The 20302-nt window shown below is 36.5% G+C and overlaps 1 protein-coding gene across 2 annotated transcripts; it reads left to right on the plus strand.

The window, feature by feature from the left end:
• The first annotated feature begins 1992 nt into the window (after positions 1 to 1992).
• On the plus strand, positions 1993 to 19987 carry LOC127440197 (sodium/potassium-transporting ATPase subunit beta-2-like). Of its 2 annotated transcripts, XM_051696660.1 has the most exons (8): positions 1993 to 2542; positions 10910 to 11038; positions 13070 to 13174; positions 13433 to 13638; positions 14153 to 14212; positions 15391 to 15417; positions 15786 to 15881; positions 16248 to 19987. In XM_051696660.1, exons 1-8 carry the CDS (start codon positions 2452 to 2454, stop codon positions 16413 to 16415), a joined length of 882 nt encoding a protein of 293 aa, XP_051552620.1. In that variant the 5' UTR covers positions 1993 to 2451; the 3' UTR covers positions 16416 to 19987. The 2 variants fall into 2 exon arrangements, with proteins under 2 accessions (XP_051552620.1, XP_051552621.1); XM_051696661.1 differs by lacking the exon at positions 15391 to 15417.
• The last annotated feature ends 315 nt before the right edge of the window (positions 19988 to 20302 follow it).

Genomic DNA, 20302 nt, shown 5'->3' on the forward strand with positions numbered 1-20302 from the left:
ACTGGAACAGATCAATTTAAAAAAAATGCAATTGGGGTGCTGTTTTTAAAAATCTGCATTTAAAAAATTATCAAATATAATTAAATTATTAAAAAATACATATATTTTTTATACTTTTTTATTATTATTTTATTATTTAGTGAAACATCTACAGAGAATCTGAGCACTGATTGGCAGATGTCAGGGTAGACGCACTTGGACAAATATGGAAGCATAGTAACGACAAATGTATTTGATACAAAAAAACAAGCATGCTGAATTGGACTAATGAAAAAATAAACACATTGCTTTAATGGTGCTTGCACATTTGGAGCTGTAATTTAATATGATGGTATATTTAAGCTGTGAATATTTCAACTGAAATCGTTTAAAAAAATTGTGATGAAGTTTGGTGTGAAATGTTTTAAGTTGTAACATTCACATCTTAAATATGCAACAATATTAATGCAAGCACTTTTAATCTAATGTGTTTGTTTTTCAATAATTGTAATTCAGCATGCTTTTTTGTATGTAAGACATTTGTCGTTAATATATTTCCATAGATATCTGGACTTCTGAAGTTCTATAGACAATTTCAAGGATGTAAAGTAAACAATATCAAAGGAATTTGAATGCAACTGGCCTTTGAGCACTTCAGGTCTCATTACCGGATCCTTTAATTAAGGCTCTGAGTTAACATATTTTGAGTTAACAAAAACATCAAAGTTTACCTGAAGTGACTTTTCCAGGCGTGTTTTTGATACTGAGCGTCTACGCGAGAGAGGCGATGAAATTGTATGGTAGTTTGGGTGCTCACAATTATTTCCTCAACAGAGAGATCGGGCATGTTGGATCGCTCCTATTATAATCAATGAAGCCGTTCAATGAAGCTGTCTGCGTGACCTGTAGACAAGGTAAGGATTTATTTTTTGTGTGTTCCTAATTCATAAGCAGGTTTGGGGAGTAACGGAATACATGTAACGGGATTACGTATTTAAAATATAAAATATAAGTAACTGTATTCCACTACAGTTACAATTTAAATCATTGGTAATTAGAATACAGTTACATTCAAAAAGTATTTTGATTACTGAAGAGATTACTTTGCATTTTATTGTCATTTGTTTCATTTAATGTTTAGTCCTTTCAGATGGAAAACATTTATACATATAAATGATGCGATCCAAAGTGCATTTGAACAGCGGTGAAACACTTTCTTATGATGTGTTACATTCATATGAGCAGACAGAGAAGAAAGTTTGAAGTAAGTTTGGAGCAGAAGAAATAGAAATAAACCTTGTGTAAATTGTCAGCTTTACTCTAAGATAAAATGCTATTTCTAGACATTTTACATGCACGTTACCAGGCACGATCATATTTTTCTATCAAGAAAATTCACATTGGATCATAATTTCTTTTTTCTAGTAAGACCTTTGATATTAGGGCAAAAATCGTATTCTTGATAATAATTTTTGTATTTTTTTCCTGTAAAAATATCTAAAATCTTTAAAACAAGATCAGTTTGATTTATCTTGTTTTAGAAACAACACTGCATAAGATATTTAGGTTTTTCAGAGAATGTATGTTTAACATGTGTATTTTGTCTTACTGTACTGGCAGAGTTTTTATAGTCAAAACAAGTGAAAAGATCTACCAGTGCTGAAGAAGTAATCCAAAGTATTTAGAATATGTTACTGACCTTGAGTAATCTAACGGAATACGTTACAAATTACATTTTACATTTACATGTATTCTGTAATCTGTAGTGAATACATTTCAAAAGTAAACCTCCCAACCCTGTTAATAAGTCGTTTTAAATAAAAGCGTCAACTAAATGACTAAATGTTCATGCAAGTATCTCCTTGGAAATGGTCACATGGGATACTGACGGACGTTCCCACAAGTCTCAACCATCATAGGCTTTTCGATTTGTCACTTGCTAAGGAGGCGGGCCTGAGTGCGCCGCATGACTCTGTTATTGGTGAAGAGGTGACTTGAGTTTTGCACGGGGAGAGAGGGGGGTGGTGTGATCAGGACTGAGCAGGCAGAGCTTGTTTTACTGCAGTATCGGCACATTGTTGCTGCACTGCTCTTTCTCTCTGCGGTATGCGCACTGCACTGGTGGGTGGGCAGAACGCCGGGATTTACAGAGGGAGCAAGACAACCTGTGCTGCACGCAAACTGTGACAAGATCTACTTTCACTCATACCGCCTTTTAGTCCTAGCTCGCTTGAGTGCTCAGGTTTCGGCAGAGTGCCTTGGGAATCGATTTATACACACCGCATACATTTTCCATTTAAAAAAAGGCTTTCCATTGAGACCTAAAAGATCGTTTTAACCCATTCTCCACACTATTCAAGTGTTGAATAGCTCTCATCTCCTGCATTTTATTACTCTCAAAGAGAGTGTTTGCCCCGAGGCGTTTGACTCTGTGAGTGCACATTTATTTCGTCCAGGACCTCAAGCAACAAAATGGCAAAGGATGGTAAGAAGAGCGAATGGAAAGAGTTCATCTGGAACCCGAGGACCCGTGAGTTCTGCGGTAGGACCGCCAGCAGCTGGGGTAAGTCTGTTCTTACTGTACTGACAGGATTACACCTTGTAAACATGCCGTATTTTAAATGAGTATCACGTGATTTATGCAATTGTAATGCTAACTAACTAGTTATGCTGACGTCTAATCGTTAGTATAGCGAATCTCACTCTGTCAGTGCAGAGAATTTTAATGAAGAGACTTGTCCCTGTCCGAGGTGCTGAAACACAATGCAAAGTGCTGGGCTGCACTCTGTAATGCGGCACACACTTTTATTACCTCTTCGCAGCGCGTTCATGCAGCTTTAAGGGGCCGTTCGCACCGAGTTGGGTTTTGTGTCCCAACTGCGCTCTTTTCTCGTTGTTTTTCTATGCAAACACGCGCTAAACTCACGTCTTTGGCAGTTGCGCAGCGTCTGGCTGTTTTTTCCCCCTCAAAGTCTCGCACAAGAGCGCAGCGTTTTTAGACGCCCTGTCAGGTAAAAAAAAGAACGGCAACTTTTAAAAGCGCATCTCGAGACACCCTCTTCTGTTTTTGTTATTTATATATGTATATTATTTTAGCGCAATAACGCGTTTGGCCTAACCAAGTGTTTATCTTAGTCAAATGACTGATAATGCTTGACTATTGGAGCTCTCTTAGAATCGGATAACTGCGCTCACTGACGCTGTACTTTGTGGATTGACATGTTAAAAGCGCGCCAACAGTTAATGAACACTATGAAAAATTTAGTGTGTCGAGTCACTGCAAAACTCCAGAATGCCCGTGGCTCTTAACGCCGGTAGAATGCCGGTTCCATACCTCAGTACTTCACTGCACCACACTGTATGAAATGTTTTGTGTAATGTACCCTAAAAATATGCTTCAGGTGGTAACATCTAAATTAACTGGTTTAATTCAAATTAAAAAGTTTATTTAATCTGATTAAATTTACCTGACAAATAAGGTTTCACCAACGAAAGTCATTTTTATGGGTTAAATTAGGTAGGAATTGATTCTTTTTTCTGATTAACACTTTTGAATCAGAAAAGCAAAACATATATTCATAGAATCAACTATAACCCCCATTATCCCCTTCCCCCCTCCCAATCCCACCCTGACCCTCAACAAATATCCCTATGTTCACAAATTGAGTTACAGATAAAAAAATAAAAATAAAAATAATAATAATAAATAAATAAAATTATATATATATATATATATATATATATATATATATATATATATATATATATATATATATATATAAAATAATCACACACATTTAAAATTGCACTTCTCTCTCCACTGCCCCTCCTTGAGAGTCCTGGCCAGATAGCAGCCCCATTTTTTATTGAACAAATCTAAGTTGTCTTCTATATGACATCTCCTCAAATGCCGCTACCCTGCCCATCTCTATGCACCACTCTTGAAATGAGGGCGCTCCAGCTGACTTCCATCCCCTAAGAATGATCTGTCTACCCATCATAACACTGGCTAGGACCCAATTTTTTATGCATTTATCCCCTATATTAATGACCACCCCGTCACCTAAAATACAGAGTCTTGGGCAAAATGAAATATGTCACACATAAAACTCTGAACCCTCAACCAAAATTCTTGGATCTTAACACACCACCAAAAAACATGGGTTGTGTCCCCATCTTCTGATTGGCATCACTAGCAGGAGGGTGTGTATTTAAGACCAAGCCTATACAATCTAGAGGGTGTCCAACAGAATTAATATAAAATCTTAAATTGAATAAGCTGCACCCTTGCATCTCTAGATGTAGACTTGACATTTTTTAGAATCCTAGCCCACACTCCCTCCTCCAATACCAAATATTAAATCTATTTCCCATAATCTCTTGAGAGAAGCTGAAGTTCCGTCCCCCAGACACTTAATTAGCTGGGAGAAATACACTGATGCCTCATGACCTTTTCCAAAAGCAGTAATCACCTCTCCCAGAGTATCTGCCGCTTTAGGGGGGGTGTATGCTACTCCCAAAAATAGTACAGAGCAGGTGGTGCAGCTGTAAATACCTGAAGAATTGAGACCCGGAATCCCAAAATGCTGAACCATATTTTCAGAGGATCTCAACACTCCACTCTCATATAGGTCACAGAGCGTATTAACCTCTCACACAATCCACTCTGTCCAGCAGAAAGGGGACTTATTAATACATAATTTGAGGTTCAGCCATATGCTTGAAGCAACATTTAAATAAATGTCAGAATTAAACACTCTGGACACTTTTGTCCATATCGCGTACAAATGCGAGATAACGGGGTGCAACTTAACTTCTCCGGTTAGTTTGATAGAAAGGCTTTGCAATGACGAAATAGGGGCAAGAATTTCCTGTTTAATACAAAACCAGGGAGGGGCTCTCTCAGGTGGAAATGACCAATGAGCCAAATGTCTGAGACCGAATGCATAATAATAAAACAAAATCTTGGGTAGGCCTAGCCCAACTTTGTCAATCAGCCTATCTAAATTATTGAAATGTAATCTGGGATGTTTACCATTCCAAATGAAGGACTTCGTTATGCTATCAAATTGCTTGAAATAAGAGAGGGGGACATCTATAGGGAGAGATCGTAGCAGGTAGTTAAATTTTGGAATAGTTCATTTTAATAACATTAATCTTCCCAATCATAGATAAATGTAATGAAGCCCACCTGCCCACATTGCTCAAAAACCTTTTTTATTAAAGGGTCAAAATTAACTCTAACTAAATCAGACAAATTTGCTGGGAATAAAATGCCCAAATATTTAATGCCCTGTTTGGGCCACTGGAAGCGCCTGGCTGAAAAGCCGTTACCGGGCAGTACACTGTCAGAGCCAAAGCTTCGGATTTAGACCAATTAACTTTGTATCCTGAGAACTTCGAAAAGGAATTAATAATTCTGTGGAGGCAAGGCATAGATCTAGTGGGGTCAGAGACAAATAATAAAATACCATCTGGGTAAAGCAGAAGCTTATGCACCACACCTCCCGCCACCACCCCTGGAAAATCATCTTACCTTCTTATCGTGGCTGCTAATGGTTCCAGGGCAAGACAGAACAATAATGGGGAAAGAGGGCGACCCTGCCGGGTGCCCCTAGAGTAAAATAATCTGAAATTAATCCATCCGCTTGAGTAGGAATTGATTCTTGTAACAATTGCTGGTTACTACTTTTTAGTGCAGTGACAAATTTATATTCTGAGTCTTTAAACCCCTCATTAATCTGCCTATGTAATTCTATATGAGCTTTCTGACAATATACATGTGGCCCATCAAACAAGACTTTTTCCCCTGTGCATATTTTTACAAACTGTCTTTTGCTGTGACATTGAAATGATTTAGTCAAAGGCCAAAGGGGGTTTGTGAATTAGTGTAAGATGTAATCCTTTTCTAATAGGCTCATTGGTTGCCTTGGTGAGGCTATCATGTGGAGACAGCCTATTCAAAGGCCATAGATTAATTTAGGAAGTGAATGTATCTTTTAATCAGAGCTAGGTGGCATGAAAACTAAGCACTGCAAAATTGCTTCTCCGGCATTAATAACTGAGCTGTCGGTGCAACGGGTTAATTTACTCTGTGTGTGAGCTTCAGAATGAGAAATGCTAGATCACTGCCTACAAGACTTCCATCTTTGCTAGCACATTTTGCTTCAAAGGAGCTCAGCGTGTGGCACTGGCACCTCATTGTGTGTGTGTGTATGGGCTGGTTTGGTTGGTTTACAAGGACATTTTTTTAGGTTACAAACTGGTAATTACAAGGGTATTATGCTATAAATGTGGTTTGTGAGGACATTTCTAGTGTCCCCAAAATTTGCTTAAAAAACAAACTAAACTATGTTTTATTGAAAATTTTAAAATGCAGAAAGTTTTTTGTGAGGGTTAGGTTTAGGGGTAGGGTTAGGGTTAGGGGATAGAATCTATAGTTCATACAGTATAAAAATCATTATGCCTATGGAGAGTCCTCATAAGGATAGCCTCACCAGTGTGTTTGTGTGTGTGAAAGCTCAATGTGGGATGCTCTAAGGACTAGCTGCCTTGTTAAGCCAGCATGCTCTCTAAGACTCCTTAATTAGTCTATTTCTGTCTGTGCCCAAACCTATGTGAACCTGGGTATGCTTAGATTCTTTAACAAAGTACATCCTCATTACTGGAGCTTAATAGTTACCTATAGAGGACACTGGAATCTGGAGTTACATTCATATATCTGTGTCTGTTATTGAAACGTAACTGGGGTTGCTTTCAGACCCCTGGGGCACAGAGAGGTCAATACATCAGATAAAAACAATTAAACCTGATCTCAGCACAGCTCTCTGGAGAGTCATATGGAGCTATACATGTCCCTGTCTTGTTGTTAAACATCACCCGTGCAAAAGCTCTATCTGAATCCCTAAATGACTCCTGAGACTTACAGCTGATACTGCAGCAAATACCTGAAGATCTTAATACCTATTCAATGAAGTATACAGCTTAGAAACTGGCTAGAAATGAACTGGCTAGAAAAGCCTCAGAGATTTGCTAGCACTGGCTGGATGACATTCTGCATTTTAAGATTCTCTTGGTAAATTTAAGCATGGCATTCCTGTTGCTCAACTAGTAGAGCATGGCATTAGCAATGTCAAGGTCACAGTTCTAATTCTCAAGGGACCCATACTGGTAAAATATATAACTTGAACTTAAAACCTATAAGTAGGTTTGAATAAATGTGTCTGTCAAATGCATAAATGCAGCCCACATTGTAAAAATGTTTTGTCAGGTAACCTAAATATGTGCTTAATGTGGTAACATCCTAATTAATTGGTTTAACGTTTTTACTTTAATTTTTATTCATTTAAATATCTGATTGAAACATTGAATAACAAAGGTGGGGGTTATTAAAGACTTGTGAGTGGTCGCTTCACGATCACTGGGTGCTAGACTTTAGGACCACATCAAGGTAGTTTTTAAAGGTCATGGGGTTGGCCACTTTAATATTGCGGGGTGATTGACCTTCGGACCCCTGGGGCACCTGTTCAGTGCTTTCAATCAGATAAGGGGCACCCAAACTCAGTGTCAAAATTGACATTTTTCATTTAAATACCCGTTCGAAACATCTGAACATGAAAGGTGGGGGTTATTAAAGACTAAGTTAGTGATGGCTTCAAGATCACAGGGTGATAGACCAGGAAGGTGGTTATTCAAGGTCGGGAGTGGCCATTTCAGTATCACGAGGTGATCGAACTTCGGACCCCTAGGGCATCTGTTAAATTTTTGTCTTTTTTAAATTAGACAAAAATCTTCTTTAGTGATATTAAAAGTTACTTTTATGTATTGTTTATTTTCTTTAAAATTTCCATGCAAAGCCCTATGAATTACCACAACTTGTCTTGCCTAATTCAAGTCAATTGTACTGTTTAACATGACAAATTCAGCCTGAATACATTAAGTTGCACTAGCAAAAGTCATTTTTAAGGGTTAGATCAAACAGAAATAGATTGCACATTAGCAGTTTTCACAGTGTAGAATTTTTTTTTTTTAGAATTTAATGTGTCCATTCTTAGATAGTAACTATCTCTGTAATAGTGCCCACCAAGTTACTGCCAAAAGTGGAAATCAATATTCACAAATGACAGCGGGCCTTTTGCTCCCTTTTGCCGACATTACAGGTCACAGTTTCCTCTGAAGCTGTGTTTGATGGTATGGTGGTCTGTTAGGTTTGATTAATTTTGGAATTAATGAATCAAATTAGAATATAAAGGAGGTGGTTAGATCTAAAGAGACAGTTTGTGAGGTTCTTGTCTCTATTAATCCATGTGAACATGCAAATAGCAGATCACAGCAGCCCACTCTGTTCGACTCTTTCAGGTTGTGTTCAAATTAGGGGGTTGAAAGAGGGAGGACAACTTTCATCATGATGAGAGAGATGTAGAGAAACAGATGCACAAAGATAGCGTATCACTCTCACTCTGTGCAGTATTTGGTACCAACCACACACACAACACACTCAGTAATAAGTAAAACAATGTAATTGGTGTTACCTTGAGTTTTCTATATCTGATCTGAAATACTGTATATAGGGAGAGGGGAAAACTCAGTCAGAAATAACTATATAAATATTTAATTTGACTGAATTTTGACTGTGTTTCAGAGCTGTAGTGCAGTGTTCTGTGTACAAGAACTTTTGGCTCTCTGAAACCCAGTTAGAGTCCAACCTGGGTCATATATAAATTCCATTCCCAGTCTTTCACCCCTACTTTCCTGTCTACACTCCACCTTTGTATACTTTATAAGTAAAGGCAAAAAGACCTAAAAATGAAATCATCTTTTTTACTTATATAAATAAAACCAATTAACTTAGATGTTACCACATGAAGCACATTTTGTAGGTTACCTGACAAAACATTTTGCACTGTGCACATACTGTACACATAGACTGTGAGGAGAGCCAGCACAGCATATCAGGACATACTACCATGTTTTAATCTGGTAATCAAGTTCAGGGAGTGATGTTTGAAAATGCAGTTACTCAGTATTCTCAGCCTTCTTCCAGAGAAAGAACGTTGTTATTTTTAGTTCTTGTGAAACAGCCAGTTCTCCTGCTGTGAAACTAAGTAGTGCTTAATGGTTTGATTATTTGGGCTTTGTAAGTATCCCTGCATAAGTCAACTTTCTCTGTTTCACACTTAAACACACATACACACCGTATCCTCACTTACTCGTCCATTGCATCATTTTTCACTCTCTCGCTTCCAGGCACACACACTCGGTATCACTCGGCAAGAGTGTCCTGTGTGTGTAATTCTAGCCTGTAGTGTAACCTCCCATTGCCCTCGTGTTATTGATCAGTGAAAGCCTGTGTGTATGGTAAGCTCCAGGATGCAAGAGAGCAGGGGGCAGGGATCCGGTGTCCCTCCCCCCTCAGCCTGGGGCAACCTGATGGACTGTCCCCAGGGGCCTCCCTGCTTGGAGCTCATGTGTCCTGTTTAGCGTAATGAGCTCTCCTCAGGCAAATACACTGCTGCTATCCACCACAGCATCAGAGAAAATGTTTATACACAGAGAGGCATTACATATCTCCGGAAGACACATGCATGTGCGAAACATACAGCTTTCTTAATGGAATGATATATCCTGTTCTGGTTAAAGCAGTGGTATTAATTATTCTAAATATTGGTGAATGTATTTTGAAGTTTGATAGTTTACAACAAAATTGTCAACATCCCTCACCATACTTTGTCTCTAAGAGTATTTGTATAGTTTCATACATTGTAAAAAGTGGTAACCTGCATTTGTTACCATTTGTTATTAGCTATTTCTAAAGTACCTGATCTGACCCTTAAAAAATAATTTTGTTGGTGTAATCTGTTGTATATGGGTTGAATCAGTGATTTTAAAGATTTTTGACTTGAATAAAGCCAGCTAATTTAGATGTCATGTTACCACATGAAACACATTTTTAGGTAACATTTTATTTAGTGTAGAACCATTTGTTCAACTCTTGTTGCTAGAGACACTCGATTGGGCAAAAAAATAAAATAAAATGCTTACAGTATGGACTTCATTATCTATAAATAATGTAGTAATATTAGTTTATCAAAAATGACTGGTTCTTCATAAACCATGCTATTCCACATTATATAATACATTACAATACTACCAATACACATTATAAACCACATAATTACTTTGCTGTAAATTAATCTCCTTTTAGATGACATCACTGGCATTATGGGTTGATATTTGACATTACATATGTGTTTACTCAAGTGACATTCCTAATTAATAAACAGCCAGTGGCATGGCAGGTTGTATTTATGGCATTATTTATTAGTTATAGGATTTTCTTTAGTTAAGTAGTTAAATTATGTAACAGAAAAAATCAACTCATTATGCCAGCGTTGCAATCTGAATGGAGTCTAATTTAAGGATTACCCGACTTCCTGTGTGAAAGCGGTTTAATGAAAGTGTATGAATGTAATGTATAAATATATGAATGAGAAGAGGAAGGGGGTGGGGCTCTGGTGAGTAGTTAAGAGAATTACTACTTTTCTTTCTTTTCTCAGTTACATAAATGGATCATATTCATATGATCATATTCACTGAGAGACTACATGGAATATTTGTACTCAAAATTGTATTTGTCACCCCGCAGGACTATTGAAATGTGAATGAAGTGGTGCAATGGGGACCAGTTACAGGATCTAAAAATATACCCTTTCCCCTATACATTTATATGCATCTTAACCTAAACTCACTATGTTGAAAAACAAAGCTTAAGTCATTTGTAATGCCATGTTATTTGTCAACTACCTGTGTATAATTCCAGTGTATGGTAAAATCAGCATATATATGTTTGATAAGTTTTTCATATAGATTTCTGCAGCAACACTGAATATGTGTGTTAATGTGTACAGTTTCTGTGTGGGTTTCTGTGTAGGTCTGATCCTGCTGTTTTACCTGGCATTCTACATTTTCCTGGCTGGATTATTTGCTCTCACCATGTATGTAATGTTGCAGACACTCGATGACCACAAACCAACATACCAGGACAGACTTGCAACTCCAGGTAATACAGTACACACACACAAACTCGTTCACCTGTAATAGTTTTTAAAGTAAGGTAATTATAACTACTTCATCTTTACATTACCCCTTACAGACACCTTTAACATTATTTGGCCCATTTTTAAATGATTCTTATTCTTATTATTACTATTTTACCAATGAGCACAATACATAATACAGTCTTAAAGATCACACAGAAATGACTATTTTCATTCCAAACCCTTTCTGTCTTTGTTCCATAGAACACAAAAGGTGAATTTTTAAGTCTTCAAAAGGTTTCGCAATATAATACAATTGAAAAATGGTGGCCCTGACAAGAATAGTTTAAAAAATGCAGATACACACATCCACATTTAAATTCTTTATTTTGCACAAAAATATGTTTCACTTGTCCTGATTTTTGTTCTAAATGTGTAACTTAACCACAGCACATCTGTATATACAGTATAAAGGAAACAATATTCAAACAAATTAAAGTGCATACACCTCCTATTACCATATGCATTTGTGGATAAAAATAATAGCATCTCCTTCAAACTGAAAGACTTCTTACACAGGATACAGAACAATGCCTACAGTAGCAATAACACCCTGAAACCTTTTAACCACCAGTCTATGCACATGTCTCAGGCCTCCAAACTAGTAACTGGCATTTGTACCCAAGCTGGTGTACAACAGATGCTAATGGCTGGCACTTACTGTAAATAATTTATTCAGTTAGGCCTCTTCCATTGAGGTAGTATCATATATATATCCCATCCCGGTTCTGAAAACGCCCGTACAGGTCCCATCACTCAACTGAATCTGATGTATTTGTACTTACTAAAACCATCTTCACTCTTACAGTTATACAGACATTATAAAATAAAACCAACAAATCATTTCTGATGAGGACTTTGGAGTTAGCTCAATGAAATATCACACATTAAGGTACTTAGACTTACAACTGCTAGTTCAGCCAACAAGTTTACACATCTCTTTAGACCAACAAATATTACAATGTCTTCAAAACAAGCCTTTACAGGTTGAGACTTCTTGAGAGCAACTGACTTCTGTGCATTGACTACTTGCTCAGTGAGGTTCTCACTTGAAACCGAGGCAGACATTTGTATTCAGGTCACAGACAGGAAATGTGAAATTATTAGAATCTACACACAAATAAATGTTAGACCAACAATACCCTGATGTTGGTGCAACTAGCCTTACATAGGCAGAAATGAATATTATCTGCTGTTTTTATTTCATGCAGTAATTGTTTTTGTTATCATTGTTTTTCGTTCGTGATTGTCAGAAATCATCTTTTATGTAATGATGTGTACTTTGATTGTTACCATTATTGAGGTTTATATGTTAAGTGTTGAGGATCTATGTGTATCTTATTAAAATACAGTATATAACAAAAATAATGTGTCTTCTTTTGAGACAAGCAGTCTTGTAAGATACTTTCTTCTTTAGAGGCAAGCACTCATTTAGAACCATGCATGATAAAGGATAAAATAGATGAAAGTTATCTGTAGTTGCTGTGACAAGAATTTATTGGCTAAAAGGAGACATTTAGCATTTAATGAACAAAGAAAGCCAAGTTGTCTAAAGTACTATATGGATAATTATGTTTGTTGAGAAAATTAAAAAAACAAATCGTATCACCTTATTATCTTATTTAGCATTCTTTTACATCCTATTTGACTGATTAAGATAGGAAATTACCTCTGAGGGCAACAAGCCCACAAGTTGGTCATGCCTAGTTATGTATATATTCTAATGCTTTATTAGATGAAAATGAGAGCAATGATTTCCGTAGCACATTCATATGAAACTTGATTTATGCTTAACAGGATACCACAGAGGTTGAGCATAATGGGAAACACCTGTTGCCTGGATTTCACTGTGCATGTTAAAATGTCCCCACCGATTGCTGGGACACCATATGGTCTGTAGTTGTGAAAAAGGGCAGATTCCCCTGAAATTTTTAGTCATACCCCAGACACTTACTCAGACTCTCTCTTTCCTTTTCTCTCTTTGTGTTTTATAGGGGTGATGATCAGACCTAAAGCAGAGCAACTGGAGATCACTTACAATGCAGAGTACACAGAGACCTGGGAAAAATATGTCCAGGCCCTTAATAACTTCCTTTCACGTGGGTACCATGCTTTTAGCTGTGCATGTTTAGGTGAGACAGTTTATTAAAGTAAAGGAAGTTTACAGTCAATGCCAAGAGTTTAAAAAGTATACATATGTCTCACAAAACCTAGCACATCCATTGTATTTTTGAAATAATTCAAAATAAACATAAAATTACAAATGTGAGGGTGAGGAGGACTATATGGAGAATTTCTGAGTTTCTTCCCATGCAAAGAGCTTCAATTAAAAAGTGTCTGATTATTCTTTACTGCAGCTTACAATGACTCAGTCCAGGACCAGAAAAATTATGATTGTAAACCGGATCAGTACTTTATCCAGGAGGACAGTGGCAGTGTGACAAACTTCCCCAAGCGCTCCTGTCAATTCAAACGTTCCATCTTGGAGGAATGTTCAGGTATAATGGATCGTTACTATGGTTACAACTTGGGCCAGCCTTGCATCATCATCAAGCTAAACCGAGTAAGTAATGGAATAGAATAGATGAAAGAGTGAAATGTTTGTGTCAAAAAACATTTGCCACTGGCATAAGAATAGAAAAATTGACTAGGTTGTGTGTGTGTGTGTGTGTGTGTGTGTGTGTGAGTGAGAGAGAGAGAGAAACGCAAAATAAATACTGAGATCTTTCCCACCAAACCCTGCCAGAATGCTTTGGTGCCTCTAAATTATTTTATTTGACCTTTTAAGGAATATTTTATCTCTTTATTTATTCTTATTTTTAGTCTTACTTCTTTTGTAGTGGTGATGACTTTGACCTGAAAGCACAGAGCCTAAATTGAGCCTTGTTAAAGACAGTGACCTGATTGTTTATAATTAATTATTCATCAGAGTTCCTTTAGCTCTCTAATGAGACCAATCTTGACATGACTATCTCTTCCCTTTTGTCTCTTATTCTTTTTCTCCATCTCTCATTTCAATCTCAAATCCCGTCTCTCCCTTTAACAGCCTCAATCTGTTTTGTTTTTTCTCTTTGCAGGTGATCGGTCTGTTACCTGGGAAGGAAGGAGAGGCTCCTTTCGTCACATGTGGTGCTAAGGTTAGAACTCTCTGTCTTTCCCTCTGTCTCACACTCGCCTTATCCTTATCTCGTTTACAAAGGATTGATTTCAGATTAAAGTTACATGAGCCATTCAACAAGGTCTCCAGATTAAATTAGCTGGTAATTAGAACTGTGGCCTGCTTCTAAGAAAAGCTGCCATGAGAGAATCTGTGGTGCTGATGATTCAGTGACATGCAAATAGACAAGAATAAACAAATGATAACTAGAAGAAATTAAGTGATATTGCTGTGTTACTCATTAATTTCTGAGTTTGGATGTGTTAAGGATTTACCATCCATCCATTAAGCTGTCTTCAAAATCCATATTTATATTTGCTCTATATTTGCTTGTAACACATCTCTGGAATACTTGATTCTGATTGGTAAATCACAGCATTCTGCAATCAACTGTTTTTGTAAAATGACCACTACTGTGGTCAGAACTCCACAGTCTCTGTCTTCTCACATAATAAAATAACTTAGATCAAAATTGAATGTCTATTTATTTGTTTATTTGGTAAGTAGCCATGTAATAAGGGGGATATTGTACAGTCGGTAGGTCATTATCGCAAAACAATTCCTAAAATGGTGATCAGGTTGCCAACATGAAGCAGAGGGATCCTGTTTCCTCCTGAAGGGGTTTATTCTGCGAATATTGTGATAGTGACTGTCTGACTGTACATTATCCCTTGCATAGTTTAGAGGAGGTTCATTTTTTCCCCACTTTAATGCCGCACTTTGTAAATTAGATAGCAAACTTTGGTTTAAATTGCTAAAGTGAAGTTTTTACTGCTGCTTTCTGGAAATGTCTCAATAATGGTGTGCCCCGTGCGAGTGTGTCCTGTCTAAATATTGGGTTATTTAAGGGGTTCTTAAATTGATTGCACCATTTTAATTTCACAGTTTTATTTCACAATTTTATTTGATTCACAATTGTTCCCTCTATGAATTGTCCTCCTCTATGAACATCTTCTTTTTCTGTTTGTTCCTTCATTACTCCCTCGTCATTCTTCCTCCAATTTTCTGTATTGTTGTCATTTAATTGTTGTTTTAGAGTTGTTTCAGTGTTTGTTCAATGTTTGTCATTTTACACAATTGCTCATAATCTCTTTTTATGTTTTTTTTTTGTTATTTTTTTTTTTTGTCTCATCTGTTCTATCCTGCCATTCTTGTCAGAAATACAAAGTTGGGAAAGATGAGTGGGTAAGAATATTGGACAGTGCCATTAGAGTTGCAGCATTAGAACCTACATTAAAATTATTTTAACAGAGGCAGAGAATTCAAACTGTAAATTACAGTTTGATATTTTGTAGCCTTCTTTACCACTGAAGGTGAAGAGGGCCCGAAGCAGAAAGCCAAACTAATAATAAATGAAAAACTTTATTCTTTAGTGAATTTTAGTGGCGAAGGATTAAGTGATTATTCATACAATCAGATCATATGCTAAAAACTTAAGTCTTGTGTTTTATAGTAATAGTACAATTCAGTAATAGTAGTTTTGATATTAGAACAGGCTGCCCTCCTCAGAACAAATGCTGATATTAACTCACAATACCCTCCCTCTTCTATAGGCTGATGACTCAGATAAAATCGGTCAACTGATGTACTTTCCCGCCAATGGCACCTTCAACCTCATGTACTACCCATACTATGGCAAGAAAGCCCAGGTACAACACACACATACTGTACACGTTGATTTTACTATCATGGTGGGGACTTCCATTGACTCATTGTTTTTGTACTTAGCTAATGATATTTCTATCTCCTAACCTTGCCTCTAAACCTAGCTATCAAACAATTTTCCATTATTCAGTTCGTTGATTAAGCTTTTTTCATTGTGGGGACTATTGGCTAGTTACTACAATATACTGCAGGCAACACCTGACCCAGAAACATATTAGCTTATAGACAAACAACCACACAAACACATCTTACATACGCACTTAATAAAAGAAGCAGACAATGACTGTTCTTAGAAAACCTTGAATAAACATGTCCTTTCTAATGTGAAGCTCACTCCTCTTTTGCTGCAGGTAAACTACTCTCAGCCTCTAGTGGCCATTAAGTTCCTCAACATCACAAAGAATGAGGACGTCAACGTGGAGTGCAAGATCAGTGCTAACAACATTCCTGAGGGCAGTGACCGAGACAAGTTTGCTGGACGCATTTCCTTCAAACTGAGGATCAACTCCAGGGATTAATAAGAAGAAAGTGTGTTCCCTAATTTTACACAGACACACACATGCACACACACATCCTCTCCATCTAACAGAGTTTATGACTATGCGCAGAAGACACAGTGAGACATTGGCCAGACACAAGAGTGCTCAGCCCATACAGAACAGAGATAACGGTTCTGTTTTGTGTGTATTTATGTGTGCACATAAATGTCTGTGTGTGTTTTTGCATGTGTGATTTGGGATATTATTTATTTTCTTAAACACAAAGTTTAATTGCATGCTAAGCAAAGACATATTAATGAAAAATGATATACTAAATTAAAATAATATTAAAAAATAAAGGGATATAATTTTTTAATGGAGAACAATCAGTACCTAATACAAAATGCTAAAAATGATTCCATATAATTTCAGAGCAGATGTCTAAGTTAAAGGGATAGTTTACCCAAAAACAAAAATCCTGTCATCATTTACTCACCCTCGTGTTGTTCCAAAACTGTATGACTTTCTTTCTTTCTTCTTTTGGGGTTTGGGTTAGAAACAACATGATAGTAAGTAAATAATGACAGAAATGTCATTTCTGAGTGAACTGTCCTTTAATGTGCTAGGATGGCATGATCTTGCGTGTTTGGAGCATCTGTAACTGCTGGGGATTTTTTCATTTTGTTTTGTTTTCAAGAGTGTCATTGAAACTCTATGGCTGTATTGCTAAAGAGGATATTTTATAGCAACACGTAGATAACACATTGCATGATGAACATAAGCTCTGCAGAATATGCACAAACACACATAAATGTGACAATCAGACAAGCACCTGCACACTGATCCATTCACAACCATTTCTGCATTCCTATTCATTCCTGCATTTCTTTCAGACTGTACTATTATATGATGAAATGTATCAAACCTGTGCTTCATTTATCATCAGACATGTCTATTTAAGTTTGTTTATATGTATAAATAGGTCTTTTTCAGTATTTTTCTTCTTTCTTTCCATGTTTAATCCAATTTGTCTGACATTGTGAGGGGTTATGATATTTTACATTAATTTGAAGCAGGCCTGGGTGCTGTTCAGCAAAATGGGTAGATAAAAAGTGTGTTTGAGATGTGTGTGAGAATATGTGTGTGTGGATTTCTGCTTGTGCATGTGTGTTTTGTTTGATTTAATTTCTTGTTTTATGTAAAACATCTCTGTGCACAGTTTATTCTCTGAGTACTTTTTCATTATGTTGTAAGTTACTCAAAGCATAACTATAGAAACAAAAAGCGAGAGCAGGAACAGCAGGTTTATGTTTCTGCTGATGAGGAAGATAGAAGTGAAGCCACACCAGGCCTCACCCTGCATGAGTCAATAAAGCAAAAACAAAGTCACCCAATTTATTTTGCATCATTTTATGTCATCTCTGTCTTTTGAGTTTCCTTAAAGATATAAACTTCTAAACAGAGGACATAATCTCACCCCCATGTAGAGGGTGTGTCATATGTAGAGCTCCATGGCCTGAGGTTGTATCTGGTCTACAGTCATGCAGAGAACTAATACCCCATAAGAAAGAGCACACTGCTGCTCAGTGTCATACAGTACATCCTTTGACATGAGTCTGCCCAAATACACTTCCTCTAATGCCCTAATCCTTTAATTTAATTGGATAATCCTAAATAGGTATGGTGCTTTACACCAACATTTGCTCAACACAACCATTCATCCATCCATCCATCTAATTATTATTCACATGCATTAAGGTCACAAAGTTAGGTGTAAACTGACTTACTGAGCAATATTCAATTTAGTGACAAAATGCATTACATTTGATCACATTCACTAGTTTGTCTGAATATTACATATTTTATGTGTGTGTGCACAGTGCAGGTGTTATCTGATCCATCAAAGAAAGGTTCAAACCCACAAAATTAAATATTCATTTACCTCAAGATCATATATCATTAACTCAACTCTTTACAATAGTTTACTTAAAAAAATAGAAATCAAAACAGGGTCAGAAATTAACAGGTGCAAATAATGCCACCGAAAGAGAAAATAATGCCACCAAAATACAAAATGTGGGTTGCCCTCATAATAAATGTATTTATGTTTTATTTGTGACATCTGATATATTATATTCTAGGCTTAAGTACACATATTGTAGCATAAAATATATGATATAATTACTCATATTGATATTGTTAAGTATTTAACAAATTGATGAAACACAGTATATGATTATAAAACAAATGTTCTCATTAAGGTAAAAAATATTACTGAAAATCAAATCAAGTGGGCAAATCTTGCCCTTTCATGAAAAATTGAATTTCTGACACTGAATCAACATCATTATTCTAATTATTATTAAAATTTCTAAAGAATACAGTTAACTTCAGCGTGATAGCATACACAAAAAGTCAAAAGCAAAAAAAAAAAAGAAGAAGAAATGGATACATTACAAATGCAGCATGCAAGCTATGGAATAATGGGCGGAGTTCGGATTTTTTTTTTTTTTTTTTCGGAAAAGACATGGTTTTATAAAAACTGCCCCTGGAGCAACATTTGTGCTAGCCCTCTCTTATGCTACCAAATTTTTCTATGGGTCAACTACACATTCGTTTTAATATACAGGAATCTTCTTAAAAGCAATGCACTTATAATTTGGGTCCATTTTATGCATTTATAAAAGTCAAAAATATGTGTATTTTCCTTATGGCTGATCAAGAAGAGAATGATGTATTAGTATTTAAATGAATATATAGATGACAATGGCTATATGTATTTTAAAAACATCATATAGAAGAGATTCTATATTTTTTAAAACCTTCTATTTTATTGGTCATCTATGGGAAAAAAACAAAACATGTTTCTGCTTGGGAATGTAAGATGGATATTTTGACTTTAGTCCCAGCGGAGTGTTTTAAGCTTTGCAGTGCTTATTGTAAAATACAGGGAGGTTGCCAGACTTATCAGCACAGGAATGTAATAAATCTTTGTTGCTAAAATAATTTGGATCTGATTGTGACCTTTACAATACCAAAGTACATACAACAATGCTTCATATACTTACGAATGTAACACTGACAAGACAGGTCTTGATATGTAATGCTGGTGATCATACTGAGATCTGTTTTGATCTGTTTTCACTGAAAAAACAGTGAACAGACAAGATGTTATCAAGATCAAATGGTCTTTCCTTTCTCAAATTCTCCAGTGAACACGATAATAATGCTTTTGGAAGCAAGATTGGATTCCACAGATTCACTTAATGTACATTAAGCATTATGTATATTAGTGCTGTGGTTTGGATTTGATGCATCTGAAGTGATTGAGTGGGTAATGTGAACAGGTTCAGGCTTCAACAACATGCACATGAACACAACTGCAATATTCTTTCAAGGTTCATACAGTGTTCACACAGCACTGGACCTTCACACAGTAGAATCTGGGGTGAAATGTTTGATGAACAATAAAAGACTGGAATTTGTTTTTGTTTTGTTTTTTATCTGAAACTGTAAACTAGTTTAAGTCCATTCTATTAACATCTTATATATCTCAATACGCTAAATCCAATGTAGTAAAATATCAAGTAATAAAACTCAAGAAAACACTGTCTCACTGTCAATTTTCATTTTATTCTTCAGAACTCTGTTTATCTACAGGAAAACAGGCTTGAGTTTCACAAGTTTCATGAAATCTTTGAGTGAGGTAAAAGTAAACATAGCTGGCTGTTGAGGCTCGACTCAAAATCTCTATATGCATAGGTGAATTATGGACCGGGCCAATGGGGCCAGTGCCCAGGGGCCCTCGACTACCAGGGGCCCTGGGCTGCAAGGTCTCGCGGCTGAATCCGACCTGTGCGTGCCTGGGAGAGGGAACAAAATGAAAGAGAGGAGAAAGGGAAGGGGGGGCGGGAATAACAAATGGG

Source organism: Myxocyprinus asiaticus, chromosome 4 (assembly GCF_019703515.2).
Source record: "Myxocyprinus asiaticus isolate MX2 ecotype Aquarium Trade chromosome 4, UBuf_Myxa_2, whole genome shotgun sequence".
Classification (NCBI taxonomy): Eukaryota; Metazoa; Chordata; class Actinopteri; order Cypriniformes; family Catostomidae; genus Myxocyprinus; species Myxocyprinus asiaticus.